Source organism: Chelonoidis abingdonii, chromosome 2 (genome assembly GCF_003597395.2).
Source record: "Chelonoidis abingdonii isolate Lonesome George chromosome 2, CheloAbing_2.0, whole genome shotgun sequence".
NCBI classification, from domain to species: Eukaryota; Metazoa; Chordata; order Testudines; family Testudinidae; genus Chelonoidis; species Chelonoidis abingdonii.
The window spans coordinates 191686194-191707217 of NC_133770.1; the positions used below are offsets into that span (position 1 = coordinate 191686194).

General features: G+C 45.6%; 1 protein-coding gene across 6 annotated transcripts; it reads left to right on the forward strand.

Moving 5' to 3' along the window:
* Positions 1 to 7436: 7436 nt before the first annotated feature.
* Positions 7437 to 16105, forward strand: GMNN (geminin DNA replication inhibitor). 6 transcript variants are annotated; one of them, XR_012655328.1, is made up of 8 exons: positions 8181 to 8255; positions 8359 to 8427; positions 11511 to 11606; positions 12268 to 12406; positions 13236 to 13318; positions 13392 to 13502; positions 14328 to 15107; positions 15587 to 15650. XR_012655328.1 is itself a non-coding variant. In XM_032799528.2 (7 exons), exons 2-7 carry the CDS (start codon positions 8371 to 8373, stop codon positions 15779 to 15781), a joined length of 681 nt encoding a protein of 226 aa, XP_032655419.1. In that variant the 5' UTR covers positions 7437 to 7512; positions 8359 to 8370; the 3' UTR covers positions 15782 to 16105. The 6 variants fall into 6 exon arrangements, 5 of the variants coding, with proteins under 5 accessions (XP_032655419.1, XP_074918972.1, XP_032655420.1 ...); XM_032799528.2 differs by lacking the exons at positions 8181 to 8255; positions 14328 to 15107 and adding an exon at positions 7437 to 7512 and having other exon boundaries at positions 15587 to 16105; XM_075062871.1 differs by lacking the exons at positions 8181 to 8255; positions 14328 to 15107 and adding an exon at positions 7673 to 7732 and having other exon boundaries at positions 11514 to 11606; positions 15587 to 16105.
* The last annotated feature ends 4919 nt before the right edge of the window (positions 16106 to 21024 follow it).

A 21024-nucleotide genomic window follows, 5' to 3' on the forward strand; every position in this document is an offset into this window, starting at 1 on the left:
TTAAATCCTATCAGTTAGCTTCTGACAGAAGGAAAAGATCTGGTGAAGGGATTCTTTACAAATCCTTCAAACTGAAGAAACTGAAGAGAAAGAAAACTCACACTGAAGCATAAAGGTACACAATAGCAAAAATTCTTCAACTGGTTAAATGGAAGGAGTGGCTCCATTGTTATCCCCACCTGGATAGCATACCTAAAGCAAGGGACAGATTAAAAGGATAAATAAACAAAACTTGAGTTTATCAAATCACAGCCTTCTTTCACTACATCAGCTCATTCTAATTACCAACATTTCCAAAAGCTGTTATGCCATTTTTCAGAGATAAATCTCCCCTGACACTTTAATTCTTTTTATAAATGCAAACACAGCTTTATAGAAGTAACTGCAATCATCAACTAAGATGAGTTTGAAACAAAACACATACACTGCAGTTTTGCTTTATTGTTAGAAAATATTTATATAGAGCTATATATATATAGTACATGTGTATTACAGATAACCATGCATTCCTTGCCACAAGAAGTACACAAACTAAGCCCTAATCCTGCAAAGACTTATACATGTACTTAACTTTAGCATTTAAGGAGAGGAGGCTGTCCAGTCCCAGTTGCGCTCCAGCCATAGGAATTATACCTATGGACAGATTTCACAATGCATGACAGAAAGGGGCCATGACAGAGACACACTGCAGTGCAGGGTCAATGCGAAGGCCACTGTGATTACTTCGGTTGGCTCATGTGCCAGTCGAGAGTGGACTGAGCCAGAAGGAGGAAATCTTAGATGAGGATGTGGAAAGGGAGAGGGATGCAGAGATCAGAGATGCATGCAACCAGGAGTGCTTTTCTACCCTGGAAGAGGCTAGCCAAACACAGTTGTCAGATCTTGGTGAAGCGTAAATAGGAGAGGAGGCCCCTGGGTAGGTGAGTTTGATTTTGGGAATCGCTGAAGTGAGTTGTTGGGAGCAGAAGGTTTGCAGAAAGCAGGTTTGTGTCTGTATGATGCGCATACCATCACATGCCTAATCTGAGTGGCAGAACAGGCTATTGATTGATTCCCTCACTTCATGAGAATCTGTCTCAGTGCCGCAAGTGTGAACATGCTATTGTGCAGGCAACTGACAGTGTGAACACAGAACAGTGGTTTTCCTTCAGCGCTCTCTGAGCAGCGCTGTAAGTGCCAGCGCTGTAACTCTGCCAGTGTAGACATACTTTAATGAATCCAAATAAGACAAGTCTAACACAAGACAAAACACAGGACAATACTTCAGAAGGAGAAGAAAGAGGAATTTATTAATAATTAGAAGAAGGGAGAAAGGTTAGTGTGACCCAGGGACCTCATGGTGCTGACTGGCAGAGGGGTGCATAAAGATTACAGGAATCCCCTGGATCTGGTATCTACATACTATGGAAGATACCAAAGAGTACCACATAAGGTCTTTACGTAAAGGCTGTGTCACACTCGTCTTCATAATCATTGTGAATCACATGCATGAATTATATGTAAGGAGTTATGTATATATGCTGAAAATTATGTTCTTAAAATCTGGGGATTTGGGGCTTGTCACCAAAAATGTGAAGAACCGGTTTCTTTCAGGCAAAAGATGTTCATTTATCTGTCTGGTTACATGTAACTTGAGTATTATGTACTTCACAATGAATGCCTATTTACAGTCTGAGTAAAGTGCTAATCAAGGGTATGTCTACATTACGAAATTATTCTGATTTTACAGAAGTCGATTTTTGGAAACAGATTGTATAAAGTCGACTGCATGCGTTCACACTAAGCCCATTAATTCGGCGGTGCACATCCATAGTGCTGTGGCAAGCGTCGACTTTCGGAGAGGTGCACTGTGGTAGCTGTCCCACAGTTCCCGCAGTCCCTGCTGCCGATTGGAATTCTGGGTTGAGCTCCCAATGCCTGATGGAGCCAAAAATTTGTTGCGGGAGGTTATGGGTAAATGTCGTCAGTAAACCCTCCCTCCGTGAAAGCAACAGCAGACAATCATTTCGCACCCTTTTCCCTGGATTGCCCGAGCAGACACCATAGCGTGGCAAGCATGGAGCCCGCTCCCTGTCCCCGGGACTCCCTACCCCTTATCCATCCCCTCCGGCGCTGGCCCCTTACCATGCCATTTACCCCCGCCTCCCCACTCTCCCGAAGCCTCAGCATGCTGTGTCCAGGAGCAGCTCTGGACAGCACTGCAGCAATGTGACTCTGGCGGTGCCTGAGCTCCTCCTGCTCAGAGCAGCATGGTAAGGGGGTGGGGCTGCAAGCTCTGGACCGACCAGCAGGAGCTCAGGCCCCGCTGGAGCCACTCCACTGCAGCGCTGTCCAGGGCCGCTCCTGGACGCATTGCACTGAGGCTCCAGGAGAGGCGGGAGGTGGGGATAAGCAGCATGGTAAGGGGCTGGGGCCGAGAGGGTTGGATAAGGGGCAGAGAGTCCTGGGGAAGGGGGGCGGTTGGATGGGGCAGAGGTTCTGGGGGGGCAGTCAGGGGATAAGGAACTGGGGGGGTTGAGTAGGCGTGGGAGTTCCAGGGGTCTGTCAAGGTGGTGGTGGATGGGGTCAAGGGCAGTCAGGAGACAGAGAGCAGGGCAAGTTGAGTGTGAGGGGTTCCTGGGGGGCAGTTAGGGTGGGGGGTCTTGGGAGACAGGAGACAGGGAGCGGGGGGGTTGATGGGTTGTGGGTTCTGAGGGGAGAAGTCGGGAGCAGGATGTGGGTTGGGGTTGGATGGGGGGTGGGGGGAGAGAGGTACTTGATGCTTGTACTCACTGTGCAGTTCCCTACTGGGTCTTTGGCGACACTTTGACAGCGGGTCCTTCACTCGCTCCGGGTGAAGGACACGCTGCCAAAGTGCCGCCGAAGACGCAGAGCGAGTGAAGAACCCGTCACCACCACTGAGGTGCTGCCGAGTACCGGGGTGGGGAACCGGTTCTAGGATTTTGGGACCTCATCACTGCCCAGGGGTAGTCAATAGGAAGCCTGCAGTCAATCTGGACTGCCAGAGGCTTCTCAATGGACCATGGGGCATGCTGGAACTTGTGGCTTCAGCCCCATGGGAGGCATGCAGGGACTGATTGATGTCCACACAGCAGGGCTGAAGCCATGAGACCCAGCACACCTCCAGTGGGGATGAAACCATGAGTTGCAGCATGCCTCCCACTTGCACTGGGACTCACGGCTTCAGCCCCGCCGAGACTCACACAGGACTTGGGGCTTCTGCCCCACCTGGAATTGGGGCTTCAGCCCCACAGGAGGCACACCAGGACTGAAGTCCCCCATGGGCCTGGATCCTTAAGTCCCGGCACGCCTTAGGCAGCGCTGAAGCCTCAAATCCCAGCACAAGCAGAAAGTGCGCCGGGACTTGGAGCTTCAGCCCTGCCGGAGGTGCCCCGGGACTCATGCCAGAAGCTGGGAATAGGTGACAGGGAATGGATCAGTTGATGATTACCTGTTCTGTTCATTCCCTCTGGGTCACCTGGCACTGGCCACTGTCAGCAGACAGGATATTGGGCTAGATGGATCTTTGGTCCTACCCAATATAGCTGTTCTTATATTCAGGGCTTCAGCCCCACCTGGAATCAGGGCTTCAGCTCTGTGGGAGGCATGCCAGGACTGAAGTCTCCCTCACAGGGTTCAAGACTTGATTCCCAACGCAAGTGGGAAGTATGCTGGGACTCTGGGCTTCAGCCCCACTGGGACTTGGGACTTCAGCCCACCACTGCTGGAGGCGTGCTGGGACTCGCAAACCTGGGAGGAGTACAGGTGAGGCTAAGGGCACTAAACTGGGCTTTGATGGGTAATTATGTGGGCAGTACTGGGTTTACGTTGCCAGGTCCACACTGGGAAGGGGCCCATTAAGTACCCATCTAACCTATCCAGATGGCCAGGTCTGGCCCCTCGCCTGGGGGAGTCTAGCTCCTGGGACTTGCTGTGTGCCCAGCAGCCGAGCTCCACCATGCGGGCTGGGCAGGACTGCTGGCTGCGGAGCCTGTGGGTGTGACTGGGCCGGACAGGCTCTCAGGGGTTGCATCCTAGGGGTCTACCCCACTCCTCAGCACAGCTCCAGCTACTGCCTGCCACCTGTGGTGCCTCACCCGCCTCCTTGGGCCAAGCTGCCTGGTACCACTGCAGAGGCCTGGCTGGTCTCTCAGCCAATGGGGTGGGGGCCTGGGGGGAAGCATGCCCTCTACCCCGCCAGGCAAGTGGGACTCCTGGCTGGTCATGCTGCTGCTCCCAATGGGCCGGAGCACTGCCCGATCCACCCAGGATACTTTGCCGGCTTGGTCTGGCAGACACAGTCACGTCCCAGTGGGGCTAGTGAGTGTGGCGTGTGAGGCAGGGCATGGGGGAGTGGGTCTCTTGGTGGTTTTGGGGGGGTGCTGGGCAGTAAAGGGTAGGGGAGGTTTGTTTGTTTTGGAGTACTAGGTAGTGAAGACTCTGTGTGGGGGGTTGCTGGCGGGGGGTGGTGGGAGAGATCTTTGTGAGCTGGGGTGCTGGATAGTGGGGGGGTCTTTGTGAGGCACTGTGCAGTTGTGATGCTGGGGGCATAAGGAGTGCTGGGCAGTGGAGGTTTTGTCTGGGACCCTGTGCGCGCACTGGGCAGAGGGTGGTGGTGTGCAGGGTGCTGTGCAGTTGTGGTGGTGGGGTCTCTGGGCAGAGGCGCACTAGGCTTAGAGGACTGGGGGGCTGGGCAAGGGGGCATCATGGCACATAGTGTGGGCCTGTCCCCAAAGGTGTGCAACTTGTGGCTGCTAATTTGTAAACATTGATGTAAGCAGAGTCAGGATGAGAGCTACCCTGACATCTGGTGGTGAATTGTAGGGAGTGTGGAAAGAATTTCAAATATTTCAAAGAGTGTGGAAAGAGATTTCGAGTATTTGCATTGGCACCCACCCCCCACTTAGCATAAGCCCACAGCAGACTGGGGTGGTTATTTTAACAGCTCTGGGATCCCCAGTTTCTTTGTTATTGGGACAGGAGGAAAAAAAAGTTTGTCACCCTGATTGTGTGAATGGGGAACTGTGGGACTGCTTTGTGACAGAGATGACTCAACCTCAGTTGGGTGGTACTTGCTAAACATGGGATATGGGTTCCAAAACCCCATGAATTGAGAGAGGTTGGGGATTGGTGTGTGTACTTGATGGTATGGGCTCTTTTTGAGGGTCTGGAACACCAATTGCACATCTTCCTCTCTCCAATGTTAAAGAGTAGAGCTAATTTTGATTCCATTAGGAGTCCATCTAGAGGCTGCTGAGCTGAATTCATGTTGGGCCAATGGTGCACCAGCAGCAGGGCTTCCCTACTAAGAGCTGAAATCACTGGAAGAGCTGCAATCACTGAGTGCTGTGTTAACCGGGGGGCGGGGGGGGAGTCTGAAGACCTATTGTTAAGCGGCTGGCAGAGTGGAGCAGTTTGCAGTGTGTTGGAGCAGCCCATGGAACAGTGAGCGGAGTGAAGCAGTTTGCAAGGACAGCTGGAGGAGTGGCACAGCTGGTGTGGTGGAGCAGGTCGTGGTGAAGGCTGCAGCAGAACTCCATGGAGAGGCGGAGCAGTTGGCCCTGGTCCATGTAAGGTGTCCCTTAACATCCTATGTGGACTCCCCTCCCATTTCCACCCAGGCTTTGGGGGTAAAACTCTGCAGATAAACTCTTGAATTCTGGGGTGGCAGTGACCAGAGACTTTTGGGTTGTTGGACTTAAGACCCTAAGGAGAAAAGGACGTTGCCAAATGTACTTGGAGGTGGGTTTTTGTCTATGGTTTGTGTTATAATCCTGTTTGTGGTGTTTCTCCAATGGGATGCCGCATTGTCTCCTTCCTTTATTAAAAGGATTTTGCTACACTCAGACTCTGTGCTTGCGAGAGGGGAAGTATTGCCTCCTAGAGGCGCCCAGGAGGGTGTGGTATGTAAGTGTCCCAGGTAACTGGGTGGGGGCTTGAGCCGGTTATGCAGAAGGGTTACATTGCTCTTGCACTTTGCTGGGCAGATCAGGGCACCATGCCCCACTGCCCACTGTTGGACTCTCGCTTTGGAAACCGACACCACTAGTATGGCCCACTGCACCCATGGGGGCCCACAAATATGTTTGGCGCTGACTCCGAGCCCACAAAAGCTCAATTGGCCTGTACGTGGCTGGAACTAATGAAAAGGGAGAATGGATTGGGAGGACAGGAGTCATTGCTGGGTATGACGCAAGCAGAGGGAGTTGAGAGCCCTAGCCACAGGTGATCAAAATGACTGTACCGAACACATTTGGGAGAGTGGGTAACACGAATTCTCTCTCTGTCTCTCACACACACACATAGAGATTTTGGTGGGGGGCAACTTTAACTGTTATTCCAGCCAGGGGCTACTTAGGCATCTGGAAATGTTAGGGTTGTTTTTTTTTTTTTTTTGCAGCTAATAACATTTCAAAATTAGCTGACAGGAGCACTATATCTAATTCCTCTATAAAAAAGAGAAATAAATACACACAGTGGGACATGGGAATGCAAAAGTCAAAGGACAGATAAAACTAACAAGCTCTGATTGTGGTGGCAGGGGGCTGGGACGAGGGCTGGTTTATGGCTGTTGATCGCCTGAATCTGGCAATACTGTAACACCCGCTCCTTGGAGAAGAAGCCCCATTCGCCCCGACCTACCCTGGCCACCACTGCCAACCAGGGATTTGTTACCACCCAGGGTCTTGGCTAGCGGCAGGGAGACTCCGGAGCTGTCTCCAGGTCTGGCGCAACCCATTAGGTGACCTAGGTGGTAGCCTAGGACGCTAACGTTTGGGGGGCAGTAACCGCGTCAGCCGGACCTTCTGCTGCCTCTGTCGGGGGCAGCATTTTGGGGATGGGATCTTCCACCACCTAAGGTAGCAAAAAAGCTGGTGGCACTCCTGGCCGCCCCAACTGTGGTCCCAGCTTGGGGTGGTGAGGGGTGCAGGCAGGGGCAAGGGGGGGGCCTAACTCAGGACCCCCACCCTAAACATTGTCTCAGTGCCATGGGCCCTACCCCTTCTGGGAGCCTGTAGCTAGGCCCCCTCCCCCCCGCCTTGCCCCGAGTATGTGATTTAAGTTACTTTCTCCCCTGCCCCCATCCCAGCCAGCTCTGTGCACATGGGCGAGTGACTGAGGGTGGGGAAAGTGAGCGAGGGAGGGAGGGGGATAGAGTGAGAGGGGGCGGGGCCTCAGAAGAGGGACAGGATCAGGTTGTTCCCCTTCTCCCGCCCACTGCCCCGCCCCCAACAGCGCCCCGCCCCCTCCTTCTCCTCCCGCGGGCGGGGCGTAGCACTGGGTCCGGGATTGACGGGGAAGGAGGAACAGGGTAAGGTCTGGGATTGGCGGGTGGGGAGGCGATGGGAGGAAGTACGGTTTCACTGACCCCACCCCCTGCGCCGCGCGGGACTTCACGGGAGGAAAGAGGGTCACGAGAGGGCACGTGACCTGAGCCGGTGGCTATTTATAAGCCCGCGCGCGGCGCTTCAGCCGGATGTGCTGTGCTTCCTGGCAGCGCGCGCGGGACGGGTGAGGCATGCGCGGGAGAGGGAGTCTAGGGGCTCTGCTTCCCCTGCTGGGCGGTGGCGGCGTAGGGTTCCGCGGTGACGTGGGGGGAGGGGAGAGGAATGCGAGGGTAGAGGGAGGCTCAGCGTCTTCCGGGCGGTCTCGCGCGATTCTGGGTGGAGAGGCTTGTGCTCGGCTGCGGGACTGGCTGAGTGTTCGGGTTTTGGCGGGTTTATCTCGCCAGGTGCGGTCTCGCGGGGTTGGCCGTTGGCGCGGGTTTGCGCCCTGCGCTGGCCTGGCAGTTGGGGTTTGCGCGCGCTGGGATGGGATGGGAGGGGGGGCCGGGGCCGGAGGCCAAGGGGCACGTCAGTCGCTCTCCTGGGGGCCTGGCCGGGGCAGTAACCCTGCCACGTGGGGCGGCCGGCAGGTGGGGCGCGGTCCCGCGGAGGCGGGGAAGTGCCTTACGGGGCTTTCCGCTGCTCGCGCCTGGCGGCTTGCGGAGCCTCGGTGGGGGCGCCGTGTGTCCAAGGGCTCTTGCCTGGCTCCTGCCCTGGAGCCCGCGGCCCGGTTTTGGAGACGAGCAGCGGGCTCGGAGCGCTCGGGGGCTGCAGTCCCCGCACAGCAGCTACCGTGGCCCCCTCACACGTGGGGGGTGGGGTTCATGCGCCTGCCCGGAGGAGCCCCTCCGTGGTGTGAACCCATTACAGGAGACTGATAGATGTGAGGGGCTCATGGAGCTGCGCTGGGGCTCACTGCTCTTGTGGAAGGTGGGAGCTGACAGACCTGCATGCCACTAGGCAAACTGAACTTGTGCTGTCTGCTGTGACTAATTTGCTTTTCTGTGTCTGTCTCTATTGGTATAAAACACAGCTTTGTAATCAGATGAATTTCAGTATGAAGCAGAAATTGGATGCAGGAAAAGGCTCAGGAACGATAAAGGTTTGTAATCTGACTTAGCATTATTCAAGTCTTTAAAGTGGTATATGAAGGTAAAAATATAGATCAGATTGTAATGACAGACTTTGCACTGTCAGCTGTATTTACTCCAGATGTAGCTCAGCTCTTTATAGCCACACCATTTTATAATGCTAACTGAAAAGAGATCATGTGCCTTTCTTATCATGAAAGATCTCACTGATGCTCTGGAGACTCAGTCCTTCTGGTTTTTTTGCAGAACAGGTACATAGTTTACAAAGATGTTGAAAATATGCCCCCCCCCTCAGGATAAAAAAATTACAAACAGCTTAGCCTGCACTGAGTTTTCTCCCAGTGCTTCAATGATCTTTTAACTATGTGTGTTTAGTTCGAGGCACATGTTTGTATATGGCAACTTTCAAATCGTAATAACCTGGCTTGCGCTTGAATTGGTGACCCATTGGCTTTGTATCTTACCACCAGTTCCCTAAGCCACCCAGTCAATATAAAGCTAATTATACTAGTTTTACAGGTTATCATTCAATAATACATAAAATAGTATAACTGATGATTCGAGAACTCTTTCAAGTCTGCAGTTCCGAGCTCTGTAGCTGGCTTCCCTTATCGGCATGGGTCTTAAACAGCAAAGAAAATAAACCACAAGAATTAGAGGGCTTTCGAATCAATTTCATATGAGACTACTTACTTTATGAAATTAACTCATTTTAAGTTAGGTTTGGTCCCTCTAAACGAAGATCCTTATTAAAAAATCTGTTTTGCAGTTTTCTGAAGCAATGCTCTTATTTTCATGCTTGGAAAAATCATTAGACTAAGACTTAACACAAGAAGTTGGGCACTTGACCATTGCTTTAGTCTTCAGGTAGTATTTTTGGATGTATACCATAGCTAATTCAGATATGCTGTGCATATAAAATTGTCACTAAATGCACAAGGGGGACCAAGTTATTAAATAGACTCATAGACTTGAAGGTCAGAAAGGACCATTATGATCATCTAGTCTGACCTCCTGCACAATGCAGGCCACAGAATCTCACCCACCCACTCCTGTAACAAACCCCTAACCTACGTCTGAGTTATTGAAGTCCTCAAATCGTGGTTTGAAGACCTCAAGCTGCAGAGAATCCTCCAGCAAGTGACCTGTGCCCCATGCTGCAGAGGAAGGCGAAAAACCTCCAGGGCATCTGCCAATGTGCCCTGGAGGAAAATTCCTTCCCGACCCCAAATATGGTGATAAGTTAAACCCTGAGTATGTGGGCAAGACTCGCCAGCCAGTAAACGTCTGATTTGTAAGTAGAACTGCCATAATACTAATGTTCAAAAAATTCCCCACATTGGAAATTCTAGAGCATGTAAAACTCAAAATGGGATGCCTAAGATGGGAAGTTACTGGGTTGTTTTTATGACCTTTAAACTGAGTGAGGATTTCAAGAGATCACGTGCCAATATCAATGTCCAGCCCAGAGGAAAGGGCTGTCTTCACATCGTGTTTGGCTTTAGTAGGGAATGTAATACGCTGTGCAGTTAGTACCCTAGTAATGTTGCTTTAATCCTTTTTTCAGATTTGCCTAGTATGTAGTCAGTCTTAAATCCAAATCTAAAACAGAGTAGAGCAGTGATGTACCCAATACAAGATGAGTGTAATCTGGGGGAGTATCCAAATTCTGCACAGTTCAGAACAAGTATCAGACTTCCCTAAGAGCCTGTAGCAGTCTTGACTTTATTTGGTGTGCTGGGTGAAGTCCTGGATGACAGTCATGGGGGTAAAAATCACCTAGAAGTAATGTAGGTATTATGTTGAGTGGCACTTAATCATATGTTCCTCATTGTGCATACTGCGAGAGCTGTATTCTTGTCATCGCTGTCCCTCCCAAAGAAACTTACAGGAACTTTAAAATTGCTCAGTGTTGTCAGATGTGAAGACTAATTCTGTACCCTTAAGTCAGTTTTAGTGAAAATGATCAGGCATGTCCATGACTAAACATTTATTCTTGAGCTTATCTTAGCGAACGTGTGGCGTTATTTTAGAGTCTGGCTGACTCACTTTTTTGGATGCTTCACTGGTTATCTCAAATATGAAGAACAATGAGTTAACTTAAGCACCTGGCATAATATTAAACTGCATTTTGCCAGGGGAGCATTGACCAATCAGTCTTCAGTAGCTGCAAATAGTATCTGTAATGCTGGTTCCCACAGTAGTTGGCATTTGTCCTCTAGTTCAACACCAAGATAATTGGTGGCAGAAGTTTTACCGTGGGAAAGGTGAACTGTTATGTGAAGTACAGTGTGAATCAGTAACTTTCTCACGCTTGTATGGTACTGTGTTCTTGCTGTCCCTGTTTGATTGTCTACCATTGTTTACTGTCCCATGGTGGCAGTGTAACTAATGGTTTAAAAAGCTTTAATGCAGGAAATAGGTATTGACATAGGACAAGGAAAGGTGATAAATAACAAAACAATAGCTTTCCTGGATCAGCGTGTTATGCCCCAAGCAAGGAAATTCTAGACATCTCTTGATGAATGGTTGAAGCAGAACTTCTGTTAAATGCATACAACTCTTGAAGAACCATTTGCCTATAGATAGTAGAAAATGAACCATACGTAATTACCTGTACATGTTTTCCAGTTTAAACTGGTGAAATCATCTTGAACCAAAAAAATCGGTAACACTTCAAAACAGTTGTCAAAGCACAGAAGCATTCATCTATAGTGAATGGCTAGTATAATTTGCAAGATTAAACAGAACACTTGCACTATGATAACTGAATTGGGAATCCAGTTAGAACACAGCTGCTATCTGACCTGTTTAAAATAGTTCCACTTTGTAGTGTAAATGAGACTGAGCATCTTAACCAAGGTAAGGCTTATGGAGGCTTTCAGCGTTTTATAAAAGTTAAGGTCCAGTTTTGCTATGAGCTATATTGTAATTGTAGTGTAGTAAACCCTAAACTAGATTAAAACAAAACTTGTTAATCCTGTGTGGATTGAAAGTTTAATCCATTACCTTAATGGGGCATTCAAAACTTCATAAATTACCCTTCTCCATCCAGGAGTTTAACTGACTTGTATTAAAACTTTTTCTTTTCAAGAAGTACTTCACAGACAATGCAAACTCATCCCCAAGACGGACTCTTAAAATGATTCAGCCTTCAGCAGCAGGTTGCCTTGTTGGCAGGGTAAATGAAGTAAGTATTAAGATGTAATAACCCTACAACAGGGGTTCTGAAACTGGGGCTTGGGACCCCTCAGGGGGTCAAGAGACTATTACATGGGCGGGGGTTGTGAGCAGTAAGCCTCCACCCCAAACACCTCATGTTCTTAATTTATAAGGAGGGTTGCACTCAGCCTTACTATATGAAAGGGGTCACCAGTAAAAAGTTTGAGAACCACTGCTGTACAACACAATCTGTAACAGTAACTAAATGCTGTCATGTTTAATGCAGAAGGGCTTAAGTACTATAATCAGGTCATAAATTGCATATGATACCCATTAACTGTAATGAGTACCTTAAAGTGTATAGTAATTACATCATTTAGCTTTGTTGAATAGTAAATCTAGGACAAATACTGTGAAAGCACTTGAAAAGAAATTCTTGATCATCAGACCTATACTGCTAGTGCAAGAAAACTGTCCAAGGGCTGAGAATGTTTTGTGAGTTAAGCTTGTTGGCAAGAAGTTGTGCCACACTTGAAAAACAGATTGCCTATTGCTTATAGGTGCAGATGTTAAGGAGAAACTCCATCTGTTGCCGTTAGTATAATTTAGATGAGTTTGTAAGTGTATGAAGACATATAAAATGTCAAGGAGAAATAGCATCTCAGAAAACCAAACTTATTGTATTACAGCCTGCTAAATGTTCAATCAAAAGGAAACTTTGGAGTGATCAGCTAATTGCAAAGACCTGCAAAGCTGAGGTGGTGGATCCAGAACAGAAAAATGAAAATCTAAAAGGAGTCACTCAAGCTGTTGATCTCATGGTAAAAAGTATGTTTTCTTGTTTTACACTTCAAAGAATATACCATTGCTGGGAACTTCACATGTATTTCTCAATACTACTACTAAATTTTGGTATGCTACTAAAAGCAAGTAACGGGCTTAGAATTCCTAAATTGGCACTTGCCAACATTAGGTTGCAACATTTAATTATTTTAACGATCACATCCTCTTAAGCATCATTCACACAGATTTATGCAGAGTTTTAAAGTTTTACATCCTCACTTAAGGTGAGTTGGCCGGCAGTAGATGAGGCTCAAGAGCATTTCAACTTTGGGAATTGTACTTTAGTTTAGCATGCTGTCACAATTCAGGTCATATTACCACTTGCCAACCAAATTAAGCAGATAATCTAACCTGTTTTTTTTAAATACTGTTCTAAAATAGATGAGAATGTGGGTTCAAGCTATATGATTGATGGCTTGGAAGTTGTCAGCCTTTGCTACTTCTAGTGAGCCTATTCTGCTGCTACTCATTACAGAAGTGATCAATGTTTCTTGCAGTTGGGACCATTCTGCAGTGCATGTTGTGACACTTATTGAAGTGGCTTCAGAAAATGCTCTTACGTCAAAAGCAAATTAGTATAACCCTGAATTTTGACCAAGCTGCCAAATCAAATGTCTCAAGTTACTAAAATGTCATTTGTTAAATTTGGTGGTTTTTAGCAGGTCAGAATGGGTTGAAGAATATTGAAATGACAAATGCTCAAAAAATATGGAACCCTATATTTAAATTTACTCTATTTTAATTGTCTTGAATTCAAGACTTGTTTACATAAGAGGTGCACAAGTGATTTTTTTATATTAAACTCTTCCTACAGAAAATCCTCCCTCTCGGTACTGGAAGGAAGTGGCCGAAGAGAGGAGGAAGGCACTGTATGAAGTGCTTCAGGAAAATGAAAAGGTAGTTAATCAGGTTAAATACCTTTTCACTTTTTCTCTTGGCTAGTCCCTATATAAAACATCTTGTTTTCTAGCTGCACAAAGAAATTGAACAGAAAGATGGTGAAATTGCCCGTCTAAAAGAAGAAAATGATGAACTGATATTACTTGCAGAACATGTGCAGTACATGACAGACATGATTGAGGTAAACTCACATAACTTGTGTTCAATCCATAGTATTACCTGTGATGTAAGTGACAGTGCGATCTGTATCAAATCATGACTTCTATTTTGAGTATATTTTTGTAGAAAACGTACCTGATCATGAAGTCAGTTTACTATGCTGCAAGTGCTGGGCACCTAGCTGAGTGAGTGACTTAGAAGCAATCAAAGTGTAAGCAATCTAGGGAAATCAACTTTGTCTTATCAGCTTGTCCAACCCTTCTGATTGTAATGAAGGAAATGAAGTTTCTTAGCCTGGACAGAGACCTGAAGTAAGACAGTGCATTGAAGGGTGGTTCCACCACCATGTGTAGGCAGAATGGGATGAAGAGAAGGCAGGAAGGGACTCTGCCTAAAAGGTGGACAAGACCTCACACACAATGAGATCAGCCTGGGGGTGTCTCAGGATTTCTTGCCTTTCAGAGATCTTCAGGGCATTTTTTTCTAAATGCTAAAGTGACTGGTTAAATTCTTCTGAATCTTGTTCCTTGCCTTCTGCCACTGTCACCAAAGGGATTAAACTAGGAGCCAGAATTACTTACAACAAAGTAGAACTCTAAGGAAGCGTGTTTAAGCAATAGGGGCTCAGAAGGCTTGAGGCACTGGTTTTATGGACTAAGGTAGTTGGACTCCTCAGACCCACAGCCCAAGAAGGGGCTCTCGGACAAGGTCTGTGCCAGTGTGCCTTAGCCAGAATCTGTGCGTAGACTCTACCCAGACCTAGAGGGGATTAGAAGGGTTGGCTCCACTTTCAGTACACAATCTGGTCCTGTCCTTCTGGTCAGAGTAAAGGTAATTGTTCTGCCAGGTGCTGTGGCTCTTGGAAGATAAACTGTGGGTGACTGAAGCATCTTCAGACTCTTGGTTGGAGTGCTTCCAATATGAATTTGGTGAAAAATGAGTTATCTAATGACTCTATGTGATGGGGACTCTGAAGTTGGAAGAGGTATTTGTGCTGAGTAAGATTGAGGACTTCAACCTAGGAATTTTGATTGATTCTTTCAAAGGCCTGGTCTAAACATTTGCGCTGATATAACTAAAGAAGTCTCTCCAGTGGAGACCCAATGCAGACATTTGTATATCCGTATAGCCTGTACTTGTAAGCTTACAGACACAAGCTAAACTGATAAGCCAAGTTTAAATCAAGATAGGTGCTTGCACAGGATTTTGAACTGATTTTTTTAACTAAACTAGTCTAATTTGTGTATAGACAAGCCCTGAGACTGAAGTGTATGCACAGTGGTGCTTCTCCAGTTGGATAATACAACTCGTTATAACATTTCTTGTACAGAGATTTATTCCTTCCACATTTACTGTCCTATAGGATTATAAGACCACTCCCAAAACTACTGTAAGAGGGATAAAGAGAAGCTTTGCTCTGAACTGATGTGAATAGTGAAGGTTGCTATTCATAATGCAATACTTAAGTTTGTCTAAATGGAGCCCAAATTCAGATGTTAGCTGACTCTTGAATGTTCTAAAGCTTGCTGTTATGTCTAATAAAGAGAAATAACTTAGACAAATTGTTCTGGGTTACCTAAATCTTCAAAACTATGCAATCTTCTCCTCTAGGACAAAGAACCAACAGGTCAGTAATGAGCTTTTTGCTTCTGGCTTGTCAGCTTGTTAAACTACTTGTAAGGCTGACATCATAGAATTTACTTTGTCACGGCAATATATTGTGTGGAACTATGGAAACAATATTAAGGTGGTATAGTAATAAACTTAATCTCACAGTCCCTTATCAAAAAGTTCATCTCTTGGTTAAAATACTTTGCCTCAGCTGCCTGGAAAATATGGAAGATCTAATATCAGCAAGTCAGATGCAACTTGCAATTGTAGACTGCATTTTTGGGGTGAGAGCTTCTGCTTTTTAGTAGGCAGGGTTTTTGTCACTCAGGTGCATAACCTTATCACTTGATGGCTTAGCTAATATGTGACTGATCAGTAAAACTGAATGTATTTAGACTCTAAACTTAGTATCAATATCTTCTATGGAAATAAAAGTGCATCCTTATGGAAACACAACTTAACACATCCTAAGATTTCTCTCCTGTTATCTTTTAGAGACTAACTGGGCAGGTACCTGATGGCCTTGAGTCACTGAAAAATCTAGACTTGGAGGAATTTGAGCAGGAGGATGAAGAGAGTGATTCTGAAGGTGACATAGATGGTGATTCTGAAGAGTTGCCTTCACAGGTTTCATGTGATTCTAGGAAGAATGCCACAGATTCATCTGCAAAGAAAGCTAGAAGTCTGTGAAAATGGCTTGGCAAACTTGAGTGCCAGTGTGCGTATGGCTTCCTATTTTAATTGCTAAATGACTGTTGGAAGAATATACTGCCAAAGTTTACCTCAGATAAAAGTTACAAGTCTTGTGGAAGCTTTAAAAGTTCACAATGGGTTTTAACTGGTAATATGTAGCAATGGAAATAGCTGTATACTAGCTAAACAAGGTATTACAGACTGAATTTGGTCACTTCTTCTATAAAATGGAAATACCATGTATTTCTAACTTGTGTAAATAGTATCTGTTGCTTTGACATGAGAATGTGTACTTGATAAATAAACTAAACTCTACCAAAACACTCTGCCTCTTACAATGTGGTGCATGGGGACAGGTTGTTAAAGTCTCATACTCTGGGAGATGTAGCCGTCTGGCAGTCACTGAGCAAACAAACATACAGCGTAAGCACTTGATAAAGTGATACTTAATGCCTCGTGGAACTGCTCAGTGTAATACAAATTTGAGTGCTGTATAACTGGTTTTAGAAGTTCTTTTGTCTCAAACTAGAATTAAAGATTAACAATTCTCTAGGAAAGCCTTTCTGGGTGAATTGTAAAATAAAATCTACAGCTGGGCATTAAGATATAGGATCTAGTTATGGCAGTTCTGTCTGTAGAAGGGCATGGCAGCATCATGCTACACTTGCAACACGAAGACAGTGGGAAAATCCTATGCAAGTTGTATAGGCTAGAGCTGCAGTTCTTGCATGTAGTTAACTCCCAACAAAATAGCTATTTGGGGAATATCTTGCATGGATGGTGTTATGGATGGATTAGTTTAACTCCATTGTCACCTGCTGTTTCTGGTAAAGACGAAGCTGCATCAAGAAGAAATCTACAAATGATTTCTGTGGAGAAAGGAAGCTAGGATAAATATCCAGTGGGAACTATTATTGATACCAGACACCGGTAATCACTTCCTGCATCTTATCATAGTAGATACTCCTTGAATCCAGGTACAGCTTGTGTACACACTTCTGTCCAGTGTTAAAAGTAGTTCATAGTGTTCACTCTTCCTCTCCAGGAAGAAACTATTTGGTGAGTTTTTCAAAACAAATGTTGAGGGGTGCTGGCCTTTCTAAAAGGGGAGAAATGGCTGCAGTCAGTGCTGAAAGCAAAAAAACCAACCTCATAATTGTATTATGTTGATGAGTCAAACTTCATTAGTCTCTACCCTAGCACACTAACTTATCTGTACAACCTTAGTGCAGTAGAGTCCAACCCATTAGTAGTCTTGGATACTACTGCAATATAAATCTTTAATAAGAATAGTGTAAATTCTACTTAAAAGGGACCACTCTGAAATGTAATTGACTTTTGTTAGAATATTTGCCAATAGTCCACATCTAATAAACTAAATCAGACAGCTAAGTGGTAGGTAAAGTGTTGGTGAGTTTTTAAAATAAGGTTTGCATTTTACCTAAAAATTAAGTCTAGTGCTGTGGTTCTCAACCCGGGGCCCAATCAGCACACAGCTCTGGCCCATGTAACATCCTTGTGGCCACACACGTGGTTGGTTGTGTTTACAGTAACTCGTTTAATGTTGTAGTTATGTTCCTGAAAAATGCTACTTAAGTGAATCCAATTTCCCTGTAAGAACTAATGTAAATAGGGGGGTTAATTTCCTTGGAAATTCTTTTGCCAGACAAAACCTTTATATATAGTGTAAGTATTAAACAATTTAATACTGCACACAGCAATGATTGTGAAGCTTCATTGAGGTGGTGAAATAAGAGGATGGTATATATCAGTAAGGCATTCCCTGAGAAATATGATCTAGTACTGGGCTTGAGCCCTCAAGGGTTAACACTTGTTAATGTAGCCTAACACTCCACAAGGCAACACAAATGAAGGGAGGGGAGACAGCATGGCAGACATGCTGTGTCTGTTACCTGCATTGCCTCTTAAGTACACTGACCCCACTCTAAATACCTTTTTTTAAGTAGATCAGCAAGGTGAGACAGCAATTGCTGTTAGCAAGCTCCCTCTGTCAGTCCCCACCCCCACCCCAGCTCTGTAGAGATGGAAGGGGACACCCTGGCAATAGTACCTCCTTGCACAGCAAGCAGGAGGCTCCCAGGAGCAGTCTCAAGGCAGAGGGCAGGAGTAGCACATAGCAGTGGAGAGAGGAACACCTAAAACTGCTTGGCAATTGAGATCCTGCTGGCTGGCTGCTGCACAGGGGAGTGGGAAGCTGATGCGGGACTGCCAGTCCACCCTGGTTCCAATGGGCTGCTCTTCCTGCAAGCAATGGACAAAGCAGGCAGCTGCCAAACAACCTTGTAATGGAGCATTGTGCAACTTTAAATGAGCATATTCTCTAATTGATCAACATAACAATGTTAACCGGGATGACTTTAAGTGAGGAGTTACTGTATGTATTTGTATATATTGGATTTGGCCCATGTAACACAACTGCATGTGTGGCCCACAATGGTAAATAGATTGAGACCCGCTGCTCTAGTCAAAAAATTTTCTGCAGGACTGAACTGACAGCTATCTAGCTCTTGAAACAGAAAATACTCTAGGGGAAGGGTTTAATGTAGCTGTCAGTCTATCTTAAAATGAAAGGTAGAAACCATTGCTCAGTAGCAATACTTAATAATGACCTATACGATCAACAACTGATTTACCTTAATCTCTGCAGTGTGAAAGAACAGTGAATTATGTAATTTCCCCAAGTTTATGGGGTTTCAGTCCTCATCTTTGCTATAACATAGTTTGCTTTTTGCACTCATCCTCAGTACACTGCAATAAGTATTTTTATCATGCACTGCTGTCCTGCATGGTTCTGTACATGCTTCAAAATAAGCTCCCTCAAAAGAGCCCCAGCACCACCTGTCAGTGTGCTCCATAAGCTGTTCACTTTACATGTCAGAGCACATATGCTCTTCCTCTCACTTCAGAAGCCTACAAGCCCTGCTCCTTCCCCAAGTCAAGGAAGAGGTAGGACCTGCTTCTAGGGAAGTAGACCATAGTGAGAAAAATCAATGGAAAAGGGTTCTTGGCATGGTGGAGAGAGGTAGCTTCACCTGGCCTTTTCTTGCCCTCTGGTGGCTCTAAGGTATAGACAACTAACAAATTACCACTCTGAAGTGTTTAATAGCGCATACATTTAAAGCACTTATCTGAAGATCTCAAATGTAGTCCCATTGATCTCAATGGGAGTCATAGTAAAGATAATCGGGTGTTTGCACAATGAGAAGCAGTTTTCGTGCTCAAATTTGAAAATTTGCTTTACGGGACCTCCTACTGACATTTTTTATCTGAAAATGAGCTTTTTTTCTGAAATAAGTTAGTTTTAAAAATATTTAGTCATTTACCATTTGACTTTTTTCCCCAAAATAAATGAAATATATAACTGTCTGTACAGCTCTTACATGTTAGAAAAAATGTACAAAATACCCATCTTTGTAGAGTCCCTGAATGTACTTGCCATGCACCTCATTATGTATTTTTTTTATATAAGTTGCGTATGTTATAAGGAGGGTAGAAACTGGCTTGTGTTTTCTCAGATGTAAGCAGCCTGCCACAAGCAAGTTTTCAACAAGTTAAGCATTTCAATCATAAATGAACGATTAGTTTGCTTTTACAATTTGTGGTTTTTTTGGGACAAATGTTTCACATCAAATACATCATGAAATACAATACTTGAAAACAATTAAAATCTTTAATTTTAAAAGACAGTGATCATCAGGAAAAGGCGGGGAAGAGAAAAGTAAGATCAGAGCAGGCCAGCCTAACAATGGTTACACAAAAACATTGGGGCAGGAGAGGGAGCAAATAATTGATGCTTTTAAAGGTGAGACATGATGGATTGTAATACCACATTCACTCTCCTATCATAACAATGGCTTGTTCACCTACTGTTCTCAAACATCAACCAGCAGATCCTTAAAAGACGACTAGTGGTGTGAGCATAAAAAGCCAGTAGCACTGGAATCAAGGAGATGGTATCCAACATAGCCATGTCTTACAGCCTTAAGGCCTTTCAAATGCTCCTTCTCCCCTTTGATAAAACACTTTGGGATCTAGATGAAGATTTCGATATGAGCGAAGTATTTAAAAAACAAAAACCTCTCAACCCTACCACCTTAAAGTTTGTATCCTGTTCATAAGCGATCAGTGCATAGGTGTGGGGTGGCCATAGTTGCTCAAATGAGCCACTATGTTCTAAACAAGTTTAAGGCTAGCTGTGCACATCTGGAAGCTCTGAAACTTAATACAGTAACTCCTCATTTAAAGTCATCCCAGTTAACATTGTTTCGTTATTAGGTTGCTGATCTACTAGAAAACGTACTCATTTAAAGTTGTGCAATGTTCCGTTATAAGGTTGTATGGCTCGCCCTGGTCTGCCTATCTGCCTGGCATTCCAGTTGGGGCTTGGGGGCTTGCTACGCTCTGCCCAGCACTGCTGTTGGGCGGTGGGGTTGGTGCAGGGGGGCTTGCCCCACTCTGTCCGCCTGGCATTCCAGGCGGGAAGTGGGCAAGCCCTCGACTCCACTACCCAGCAGAAGCGCTGGGCAGGCAGAGCCGGGCAAGCCCCTGTCCTCTGACCCCGCTACGCCCCAGCCTCAAGCAAGTATCACAATCACTGGTGAGTACAGTATTGTTTGTTTAAAATTATTTAAAACTTATACTGTATGTATGTCTTTGGTGAAAAAAAATTTCCCTGGAACCTAAGCCGCCCCTATTTACATTAATTCTTATGGGGAAATTGGATTCACTTATTTCACTTGAAGTAGCATTTTTCAGGAACATAACTACAATGTTAATGAAGTTACCATATGTACTTTCTAAGGACTGTATCAGAACAGGTGCAGTTGTTTTGAAAACTTTCATGGGAGAGGTTCCCAAAGCACTTCCTGCTTTATGAGCTGTACCTAGCACGTACAGCAGTGAGAGGGGACCTTTCCCAGAAAATGCTCTTCAGTTTATAGGGCAGGCATTGAGAGAGAGCCTGGCAACAGGGTTTTTGATGGAGATACTAGAGAGCCTCTGTGTCCCAATGTGTTCTAAAAAGATTCACGGTCCTGGCTCTCTTCATTGGGACTATTTGTATGTGTAATTGTTTGGAGCATTCAGTCTTATGATGATAAACTCTTCAGGACAGGGGCTTTGTCTTTGTACATGTTTGTAAAGCACCTGGCATGCTGCGCACATTTTGTAAATCATAATCTCATGCTTCATATTTTCAAGACCTTGCTCTTTCTCTTCAA